General features: G+C 44.5%; 1 protein-coding gene across 1 annotated transcript in view; it reads left to right on the top strand.

The window, feature by feature from the left end:
- The first annotated feature begins 215 nt into the window (after positions 1-215).
- ITPK1 (inositol-tetrakisphosphate 1-kinase) overlaps positions 216-11,572 on the top strand; it is a 136,054-nt gene continuing 124,697 nt past the window's right edge. The window contains exons 1-2 of the mRNA XM_054275739.1: positions 216-238; positions 508-686. Coding sequence (XP_054131714.1) covers positions 592-686 — 95 coding nt within the window. The 5' untranslated portion in view covers positions 216-238; positions 508-591. The remainder of the gene's footprint in view (positions 239-507; positions 687-11,572) is intronic.

Raw genomic sequence — 11,572 nt, 5'->3', positions numbered from 1 at the left:
GCGGCGGAGCGGAGTCCGGGGGGCGGGCGCGGCCCGCGGTGCTGCGGCGGGGCGGGAGCGTCCCGGTGCCGCCCCGCGAGGTGGGTGGGAGCGGAGCGGAGGGGACGGCCCGGAGGAGGAGGAAGTGGAGGCGGCTGTGAATAGCGGGCAAATGGGGAGCTGAGCGGCTGCAGCAGCAGCAGCACCGCGGCCGCGCAGCAGCAGCAGCAGCGGCAGCGGCGGCGAACTCGGCGGCGGGGTCCGTGCGGGCGGGCGCTGCGGGCGTGCCGCGGGGCGGGCGGCAGCGGCGGCGTGCCTGCTCGGCTGGGCGCTCCGGCGCTGGTGCGGGGAGCGGCTTCTCTGTGCCTCGGCGAGCTGCCCGCCGGTGCGGGGAAGGGCCTGTCGGGGCTGCCCGCCTGCCGGGGGCTGCCCCTGGCGCGGCGCGGCTCGGCGGTTCAGCGGGGCGGGAGGGGAGCAGCGGCCGCCGCGGGGAACCGGCTGATCCTCCTTTCTCCGCTTCTCTTCCAGCCGTCGTTTGGCAGGCGCCGAGTGCGAGCGGCAGCCGCGCTGCCCCGCCGCCCCGGACCGGTCGCCTGCTCGCGGGGCGGCACCATGCAGACCTTCCTGAAGGGGAAGCGGGTGGGATACTGGCTGAGCGAGAAGAAGATCAGGAAGCTGAATTTCCAGGCCTTCGCCGAGCTGTGCCGGTAAGGAGGCGGCCCTCGCCGCGGGGAGCGCCGGGGCGGCCCCGGGATGGGGCTGGGGACGCTCCGTGCTCGGCCGTGGTCCGCGCCGCCCTCGGGCGTACCGCACTCGCTGCGCGGCTCCGCGGAGCCGCCTCTGCCCGCCGGGAGCGGGGCCGGGGCCGCAGCGCTCGCAGCGCCCCGGGCACCCCGCCCCGCTGCCGCCGGGCCGAGCTGAGCGCTCCGGCTTCCCGCTCACCTGGGCGCTGCCGGCCGCTCCAGGGAAACACTATCCGGCATGGTGCGGCGTCCCCGTGGGTGTGCCAGGGCCCGGCACAGCACCGCCTTGCTGCCCGCCTGGGTGCGTTCCTGCCCTCTGCTTCCACAGAGGTCTCTGGCATTCCCGTTGAAATAGGGTAATTTGGGATCTTTGCGGACCCTCTTCCAAAGACGAGTTATTATTAGAAAGAGTCAAACGTTTGGGAGGAACTTCCCTTCAAGTTATGTGAAAGCACGTAGAATTAGGGTCTGCAAAGCCCTGAGTAAGCTTGTATTCATTTGGGATGTGTATGAGACATCTGAAGATGGTATAACTGTCTGAGTTACACATCTGTTTCGTGCTGTCCCAGAGGTAAAGGTTAGTTTGATAAGCTGTAATTAGACTTTATCTGAATAGCTTAGAGGATAATTTTTGCAGCTTATTACACAATTTTATTATTTAATTGTGAGTTTAAACTCCATGTGTGGGTCCAAGGTCTTGTGACACATGCATTACAGCTATGGGTACTGAATACTAGCTTTTTATTACATCATTCTAACACTACGTTTATAACAAAGAGACTAAATCAGTTTTGATAATTGAAAAATATGCTGCAAACTTTACAGAATATGTTGGATGAGACTTCAAATACACTTTATTTAAAGCATGTCATGCTAAAAACACCAGGTCCTGTGAAATTTCTGTTGACAGCACTTGCTTCTTTCTGTAAAGATGAAGGAGGCAGAACAGAAAACTGTTTCAAGAAAGCGACAAAGTTTTACATCAGTTTTTGTACTTGGCATTCTGTATTCCCTCTGTCAAACTTCAGCAAAATGTACTAGACTTTTTTAAAGTATAGAAAGGGCCACAAGTTTTGGTTTAATGTTTAATTTTATGTGGTTCTGCAAGCAAAATTCCTGTCTACGAATAATGCTAAATTTTGCCCTTGTATGAGATTTTAGGTTAGTTTTTTTTGTGGTGCTCAAAAATACACTTTTACCTCTATTAGGCATACAAAAAGTTTTTTAGAGCCTTGAGGTATGATATAGGCTGTTTTTCATGCCTGGGAACTGTAGTGAATCTCAGAAAATCCATTAAAAACTTCTTGATATTATTGTCTGTACATTGTTATATTTAGCAATCTCCAAAAGAGACTTTTTCTCCTCCATTGTCCTTGTTTCTCTTTTTGACTAAGTGCTTTGCTTCCTTTCTCTCTACCTTAGAAGTTCCTTACACTTGTGTTACATAATGTGGGTCTACAATTTCTTTGTGTACTGTACAAACTTATTAATAGTTTTGGGTCATCATGCTGCTGTGAAAATTGACCCCAAAGTGTCTCTCTTGCTACACTTTACTAATTTTTTGGTGCAAATTAGGCTACCTCATCCTGTACAGGCTAAGCTCAATTTGAATAGCATGTACAGACACTGGATAGAGATGGCTGTTCATACATGCTTTGATAACTTTAAAAGCATTACTGGCATTTCTGTACAAGCAGAGATAAATGTTTGGTTTAAGTATCAGTACATTCATTGGAGCACATTCTGCTGATATCTTGGATGCTCTGTTTTCATTCCTAGCAACTTCTCTTGACACCAAAGGGAAGTTGCATTCATTTAGGCAAAGATTTCAAGTATTTTATGGATAATATCTACTTGATAACTTGTGTGCTTGTAAGCTTTTTTTGCCATAGAATAAGTCATGCAAAGCTTAACGTATATCTTACTAGAAATCTTGTGGATGGTAAAAAACAAGACAAGTATTCTCATTCCTGTACAGTGATTCATGTGTTAGAGTGGACTGTGTATCTGTCTGTCTACTCTATGTGCTTTATGGTGACTGCTACTTGGAATTTATTTGCCTGTTGCCTAGGGATATACTTTCTGGATGACTACGAAGTTCAGATTTGTTTGTACGAGTTTGTAATGAAGCAGTTATATAGTCCAGGAAAGTAAGAGGAGCCTCCTAATGAACTCATGAAGCATGCTGGGTTTAATCAGGGGAATTATTAGGATAAGGAGAATCTTTATTTCTTTACAGTTAGCCACTTCTTGTGCAAAGCACTGACATCCTAAAGAGGCATGGACAGACACTTTAAAATCTGTTCAAAGCATTGTGTGAGAGACAGGCTCTAAGTGCTAGACCGCTTTCTTGAGCGTGGCTCCAGGTTTTAGGTTAGATTGCCTGAGCTGAAATGAGATTCTAGCCAGGGTGAGTGGACCAGAAGCGAAGGTGTAGCTTTGGGGTGTAGGCGGTCATGGCTTCAGCTTTCTGCTCCACAAATACTGGGCAGGAGCCTTAAATACTTTCCTCGTGTTTGTATCCATCTTGAAACTTTCTGTATAACTGACAGGAGAGCTGTTCTGCATGAACACAGTGTCTTGGAACTTTTGCATAATCTTTTTATCCACAAGGGAATCTTCCTCTTACCAAAGGCCTTTGAGTTCACCTGGATGTTTGGTCCTCACTGTGACAGACTAGGTGTGTAGCCTACTTGAGCTGTATTCTTTGTAGAGATAAAGGTAGTGCCTGTGGTTGTATCTGCCTTCACATTTGTGGCCCAGACCAGTGATCCCAAATTGTTGAGTTACACCCTAGCGCAGACCTTAATGCTTCTACATCTCCTTGGGGGTTCTGAGCAGTGATGACCAAAAAGGCAGTGTGTTTTCACAGGCCTGTTGCAGAGAATGAGTGATTTCTGAATAGTGCCTTAAGAGCTGTTGACCTGGAGAATAGAATACTAGGCCTGTCACCCAGGAAGCCTGGTTTCAAGCCTGTAGCTGATGTCTCTCAAGGCATACCAAACCTGAAGATGTGCTAAGCTCACTCTGATCCTCTGTCTGAACCTGACACTGTGTATAGAGAGGGATGTGACTTTGCTCCCCAGTGCCAGGTTAGTCATTCTCCTTACTATGGCAAAGGCATTCTTTTGGGATGAGGTGTGTCCTCAGTTCTGGTCTGTTTCCTGGGGTGGTTTTTGGTTTTTCCCAGCAGTTCTTTTCTATATAAGCTGCTTTGTAAGCTGACATTGGAGCAAGACTTTTATGTTCCATTCCATGCATCAGTACAGTTTCAGTGGTGAGAAGAGAGTTTCTGTCTCAGTCTTTCTGATCTGAAGGCATTCCTGTTTGAGTTGTGATACAGGGTTGAGCTGTTTTGTGTGGAACAGGGCACTTGGTACATGTTTCATATACTGTCAGGCAATTTATTACTATTGCCAAGTTGTCCTGTGCTTTTAGTAAAGCTGCTAGAACACCATGCTTTGTGTTGCACTTGGAATTGTGTGCATTCCAGCATACATGCTGCTGTTCCCTGAGTGTAGGGGCCTTGTGGGACTGCAGCATGCATATGTCTGGTTGGTGCATCTCAAATGGACTTTCTTCTGAACCTTTATGTTCTGCTCCTCTAAGATGGCACAGTCTGGGACTTTAGGTTGCTGTCTGTTGTCAAAATATGGAGTATCTATGCCTGCTGAAAAGTAAAGCAAGGTTTCTAGGCATTCCTAACAGAGAATTTAAGAGCCTGTAATATAAGTGTGTAGTTGTGATGTTGTCATGTTTCTGTGCTGCTGCTGAAAGGAACAGTTCCTCCTTTCTCTAGCTGCTTAGTCTCATCTTCTGTTTCAAGCTGGGTTTAATGGTTATGCAGTTGGCAAAGGCTCTCAATCCAATCAGTTCCATGCTCATCACATTGACCTTGGAATGGCTGTCACTGTGCAGATGCATGAACACTAATATGAGGTTAGGGGAAGGGAGATGCCACATTCCATTATAGGGATGGGAGAGCTGCTGTGTGAGTGTCAGATGGTGGTAAGGACTCTTGGATGCCCATGTCACCAATTTGTAAAATATGCCTGCTGCTGGGTCTCTGTGGACATTGTGAATGGAAAGACTCCCGTTTGTGCCATATGAGAAGTGGCATATATGTGTGTAAAAGTGCATATATTTACTCAGAAAATGAGTTGTGTGTGTGTTTGGCACCAGTTAAGATTAGTGAGGTGCAGCCATTTACAAATGTTTCTTTGCTCTGTAAAAGCCTCCATTTCCTTGGTAGTTGTTCTGCTTGTCAGCTGTTACTCTGGGCTCTTCTGGGAGCTCTGGAGATATAAGGCAGTAAGGTCACAGCAATATGAATAAGTTATAGTGATGTGAAGTGAAATACTCTTCATCCAAGAGGAGACAATTTAAAGTCACCCAATTCCAAATTATAAGCTACTTCTCAGTTACTTTGGACAAAAGCATTCACCAGTGCAGCTTGTAAGTTTGCATGGTAATGCGGTAGCTTTTCTATGTATCTATATACATAAAAAGTCAGAATTTTCTTTTAATGGCATGTAGAAAACAAATAGAAAAGGCGTTGAAGAGTTGCCTGAAGATGTAATTCGTGTCGTAATAAATCCCACAATTTGACTGACAGAAGAACTGTGCTTGTACACTCTAATGACCAGGTTATTTATGGTAGGATTTTACTCTGCTGTGGATTTTGTTGCTGTTGTTGATTTTTTCATAAAACATGCTGAGAAACTCAAATTCTGCCCACAGAAGGCAGTGGAAGCAGGCTGATTGAGTTATGCCTTCTAGTTAAGGCCAGTTGTCTTGGTTTTTAGTGAGCAAGCCAAATTGTCATCTTCCCTCCTTGTGAGATCATCCATGGCAAACTGATCATCCCCTGACACAGGAAACTGAGTTGTTTGTGTCCAGTTTGGATTTCCAGGTGCTCTACACTGGTGAAGACTCTTGAGACTTGAGGCCATGTTCTTGAATTGTGGCCTGCATCAGTTCAGCAGGCCTGGGATTTAGCACAGAATTTTGGGTATGTAGCTCTAACAGAGCATCTGTCAGGGTGCTGAAGACAGTTTGGTTTTGACAGGTCACTGTGGTGTATCGCTTTGTTGGGCTTGTTTCATTGAGTTATGATGAAGCTATTTTGAGGCTGATACCAGGTCAATCTGCTGAACATAGCAACCAATGATTTTTTTTTCCTGCCAAAATATTAGTATGCCTGATTTAAATTTCTGTGTGGCTTGAACTTGTTTGGGTCCTTTTTCCTTTTCTGTAGGCTAAATTGATTCTTCAGCTTCTGTTCATTTAGTTTTTGTGATGTAGTTAAGTCTTATTCTAGCACATGAGAAATCACACTATCTAGTAATCTATGGTAAGCACTGTTGTCAGTGCTGTAGATCTGTATGGTTGTCTTTTTCTCTTCTAAACTTTATTTGTGGTCCCTTGTGTGCCATGGCACAAGAACCTAAACATGAATTTTAAGACAGATTTAAGAATAATGCTGGTTTGAGGGTATTAAATTAATCTGTTTCTTTATATAGCAGGCAGGAAGTATATTACATATTTTTCCAGGAAGAACTCAGAGGATTTTCTTTAACCCCAATTCCCCACAAAAAACCCTAAATACTACTTTTGTTGAATATCTGGCTTGTGCCAGTTAGCTTTTACAACCTTAAAATCCATAAAAATAAAACGTACGTGTGTTGATCAATAGCTCCCATTGTTGGTTGTGTTAGTCTGAAATTCTATATCATGAGAAGTAACTGGGGGCTAGATGGGTGGGTAAGTTTCTTTGACATCAATTCTTAACAAAGACAACTGGGCTAATGGTAGAAATTATACTAAGCCATGAGAAAGTGTTGAATGTGGTAGCAAAGAAGGGTGTATTTCTTGAAGGAGAAGCTCACTCCATTTCTGGGTTCCTGCTCCTTCTTCTTGTAATGCATAGAGACTTCACATTCCAGAAGAGCTGGATATGTGTGCATTTTCTTAATCTCTGAGAGCACCTACTGTCAGGCATTCTTCTCACACAAAGCTTACGGTGTTATGCTTGCAGAACCATTTCATGGGAACACAGCGCAGCTGCTGGACAACACAAGTGGCTGTAACAATCACCCTTTCATAGCAACTCACTTTTGTGGTCTAGCAATCATTTACCTCAGGTTCAGGAAGTTTGTGTGTTCCTTATGGCACATCCTTTCACCACAACCTGTTGGAACTGATATGCAGCCAGGAACAATAATAAGCCTGGTCAGGTGGCAGCTTTCCTGAGAAAGATCTGCATTCTTTTGCAAATCACAGGCTGAATACAAATTGACAGTGTTGCCAAAAAAAAAGCCCTGAAAACCCAAGCAAATGTCATCTTGGGGTGCATGAGTTGGAACAGAGCCTGCAAGGCACATGAAGTAATGTGTCCATTCTGCACAGCCCTGATAACGCTGCTTCTGCAGCAGCCTCACCTACTGCCATTGGTCCAGGGCATGGCATTTCAGAGAAAAGGGCAATCAGCTGGGAAGTGCCCTAAAGAGAGCAGAATCCTAATGCCCTAAAGTGAGAAGAATTGGAGGTTTTGTAAATAGTGTATTGTACTGTGTTGTTCAGCATAAAGAAAAGGCTGGAGATCATCTTGACTGTAAAAAGTTGATGTAGGAAAGAAAAAAACACGTTTCCCCCTCTTCTGCCAAGCATATTCTCCAGTTCTGTTGTAGGTAGAAGAAAAGTAGTGGCCTTCCACTGTGCCCAGGAGGGATGATAGGTAAGTGAAAAAGACAGTATAGTTGTGCAGGTAGGCAGGGGAATTTTTTTCTTGAGACCTCTGCAACCACCTTGGATAAATATACTGGGAATGATACAGATGCTGTTTCAGAGCAGAGATGTTGACTTCTCCTGAGGTCAGTGCTGTCCTGGTTTGGTTCAATCTCTAATAGTGCAGAAGGTACCTTAGAAACCATTCTGAGTGTGCATTAAGTAGCTTCAAGTCCCTTTATTTTTCTGGGAGGCATGATTTGGGAAGTCTAAACACTTGGTCTAAATGTGTGCAGATCTCTTGAATATAGAGGCTTAGTGTGAGTAGGGTGTCAGAGATGACAGAAGATATTTCCTCTGCCTTCATGTGCTGCACCTGGGAATTGATAGCATATCTCCTGATACTGACCAGATAAAGTGCTATTCATCTCAACAGCTGACGCTTTTTGGTGAGATGATTTTTCTTGAATGTGTTCCAAAGAAAGGAGGAAGAAGTGTGTGTGAAACACAGTGAAATAAGTGTGATAATAGATAAAATAAGCACCTGGGCTGGTCACATCTGTGTTGTATAACAAACCCTCTCTTGTTTGATTATCTTCCGTTTTCTCATTTTTGGGTTCAGTGTTCAGTCCTTGAAACAATGGCTTGTTTTGTGCTGATGGAATTTAACTCTGCTCAGAAGGAGTTATGTGCTTTATATGATCCAGGCAGAAGCTGCTGATACTTCCATACTGTCCAAATACTACAGAAATGCTAGTTAGTATTCTGTCTGTCTGCAGTGAGAAATCCTGTTTGGAGGACAACCATTGCTCTTTAGGAATGGCTTTCAAAATGACTGAGTTTCACTGAAGGAGGTGCCCTTTATGTCCTAGCAGAATGTTTCTACTTGTAGTTCTTTCCTCCCAGCTTCAGTGCTTGGACTAATTTGACTGGGGTGTGATTGTCACTCGTGGAAAATAATTCCTGTGAATTGGGAACCAAAGCACAAGTTTGCTCTTTTCCCCAGTCAGGGTACTACCTATGCAGGCAGCAGGGTGTACGCAAACTGAGAGGTTGCTCTGATCTGTAGAGTGGAGAAAATAATGTTTCCACATCTAATGGCACTTCTAGGAAAGTAATTTGCCAAGTCAGGCACAGGACTTGGAAGCAGGTTCAGTTCTCATTGAGCTGTTTAATCTTCTCCCCTCTGATGCCAGTTAGTGAAGATTTGTAATATGTCTTGTCTCATATTGCTGAGTCAATTTTCCTTGCTTGGAAAAATTTGAAGTTGGTCCTTCCTCCTTAGAAACAGGCTTATTTTTGCTCTTCATCATATCCCTCACAGACTTTTCTTCCCTCTTGTCAAAGAGGCATCTTTGGTTCTTTCCCTCTGTTACACACTGGCTCTGCATGTCTGGTCTGGGTCCTGGGGCACTGCCTCCTGAAACTGAATTCTCCATAGTGCCACTGGCAAAGGAGGAAAAAAAAGTGAATGAGACATGTCTGTAGCAAAATACAGAATACTAAATCTTGAGCTGTGAAGTCATGATGCTCCTGCCTTTTGTTCTGAAGCCCCATGGTTGTCTCATCAGACTACACCACAAACATTCATGGATACTGAGTGTGTCTCCTCAGAGAGTAGTAATGAGCTAAAAATCAGTGTTTCAAGAGACCTGGTTTGAGTTGAATGTTTTGGCCATAAGCAACATAGATGTCCTTTTCTGAAATCTGTGTTTTAACATGCTGGTGATTCTTTGTATTTTCTGTCATTTTCTCCCTGGTGTTAGGTATGGATAAATACATGTAATATTGCAATGTGCTTTGTTACAGCAGGAAGAAATAGTTCAGAGGATTCTCTGGAAAGCAGGCCTTTGGCACTGTGTGTTGTAGGGCTTGGTAATGACTCTTGCTGCCTAACCTTGATAAAGTTATCTTCATGTTGGGGTTGGGGCAACTGGTTAATAGCTGATAGAACAAGTGATGTCTGGGGTGATTAATGGTGCTGGAAGGAAATGATACCATAAAGGTTCACTTACAGAATGCCACACCTAACCTGCTGGCAGCCACAGTGCTGCAGTCCTTTCTCCCTGCCATTCTGAAATGACTTTTGTCATTTGGTTAAAAAAATGGTGGGATGACTAGGCTTATTCCTTACCTTGTCACCGTGCTTTCCCTAAAAAGAGAACTGTCATCATTTGTACCGGTGGGCTGGGAAACGCTGCCTACTTCAGCAATATAGTATGTGTTAGTGAGTCCAGCAGGGACCACTTAAAGCCAATAGGGTATGTATGTTTCAAGGAGAAACTTGGTTATTTCCTGGTAGTTAAAATACAGTCCACAGAGATGAACTTAACACAGAACCCTGTTGTTCTGTAGCTCTGCGTGTTGTGCAGCTGCGTGTGGATGCCGCTTTGTTCAGGAACATGCTGTTCCTTTGATTACAAAATCTCATCTCAGTTTTGGGGAATTTACAGGCTGAGGATCCAGCCCCCTGTGCCTGCTGTCCCTGGAGTGTGGTACCAGTGCAGATGGAATGGGGTCTCCTTGCTGCAGTTTGAAGGATGAGAGGGTGGCAGTGGTAATGGCGTTCAAGTTCATTGATGTGTTTTGCTTTGTAGCAGAGGCTGTAATTGCTTGGAGCTGTTTGGGGTGACAGGCCAGCTGGAGAGTGTGAGGACGGCCAAACAGACCTGGACTCAGCCAGCCAGCACCTGAAGGGATAGTTACAGCAGATGCCTAGGGCAAGTGTGAGGCACAGAGCAAATGTGTTCACCTTCCCCTTGGCAGACCCTCTTCTGTCAGTCACTTCTAGAGACTTTGGTGGCAGTAGTTGTGTCCATGGTACCACGTTCAGTTGCCACAGATGGATCTGCTCCACGTGAACCTTTTAATGCATTTTTGAACTCACTTTCATATCTGCCATCACAGGAACATAGAGAGGCTATTGGCATTTGTTGGCAGCTCTCTAGTTTGGCTGTGAGTAGAAACAGAAGCAAATAGAAAGTTGAATTTTCTGTGATGTTGATTTTTTGGTTTTATTTTGGGTTTTGGTTTTGTGTGTTTGTTTTTCAAGCCTGCAAAGGAGTATGTGTTACTTATTTTTAAGTGCATATGTTGGTATTCACTTTACAAAAACAACCTGGCTCTTAACTAATTAAAAAAAAATTCAGTCGAGTTGTCTTGCAAAGTTCAGATGTCAAAAGTTCTTCCCCAAAAAGAAAACCCTTTCCTGCTAAAAATAAAAAAGCTTCTAGAAGAGGGAGGAGGAACTAAGATTTGGTTGAGTTTAGAATCCATCTTCTAACTTAATCTAGTGCATGGTAATCTGTGACTTGAAACCAACAGTGGAGGGGTTTGTGGAACCTAAAAGCCCCTTGTAACTGAAGAGAGTGTCTGAATCCTCGTTTGCTGCCTGATGAGGTTAAATGCTAACATAGCAGAGGGGCACTCTCAGAAAGTGAAGCACTGTATTAGTACTGCAATAGTAACAGAAGCCCTGTCTTTTCTAGCATTTATGCCAAATGTGCAATTCATTTTTTAATAAAATCTGCACCTGACTTTGATCTTATATTGAGAGCATCAAGTTTTTCTGGCCTTCCTATTGATTTTTTCAGTTAAAATTGCCTTTCTCTGGTCTCAAGTATGACTTTAAGAGTTGCTTCAACTCTGCATTCTTTCACCCTGTTACCTAAAATGGAATTTTCTTTGCCAGCCAGTCTTTAAGCACAGATGTGCATGCCCTCAGCCCAGCCTCATGGTTTTAGAGTTAGTGTGCTGTCTGGAACAGGTATATGCTGATAATGTGTTGAGTCATGATGTTTCCAGCATGTGTAGCTTTAGCATAAGTGTCCTTTGAGATAGGCTGGGTAAGCTGTGTTATCAGAGGCTCTGTACAAGGCACCCTGGCATGACAGAGCTGTGTGTGAAGCTCAGCATTCAGATACACTTGCTAGTTGGAAGGGTGGGAAGAGAAGGATAGAGGGAGCTTGTTCTGAGGTTGCCTGTGGTGCTGCTCTTGTTTTGTTGACAAAGAGGGAGCTTAATTCACTGGAGCTGTCAATCTGGTAGTTTTCAAGCCTTGAAAGAAAACTCCTGTAAAACTGTGTGTAAGAGGGAGGAAAGGGAAAAAGAAATAAGCAAGACTA

The sequence above is a fragment of the Melozone crissalis genome, unplaced genomic scaffold, assembly GCF_028551555.1.
Source record: "Melozone crissalis strain CALT ecotype California unplaced genomic scaffold, PUWL_Pcris_2 ptg000018l_1, whole genome shotgun sequence".
In the NCBI taxonomy this organism is placed as follows: Eukaryota; Metazoa; Chordata; class Aves; order Passeriformes; family Passerellidae; genus Melozone; species Melozone crissalis.
Note: the sequence above shows the minus strand (reverse complement) of the source record. Positions and strands in the feature narration are given on the sequence as shown.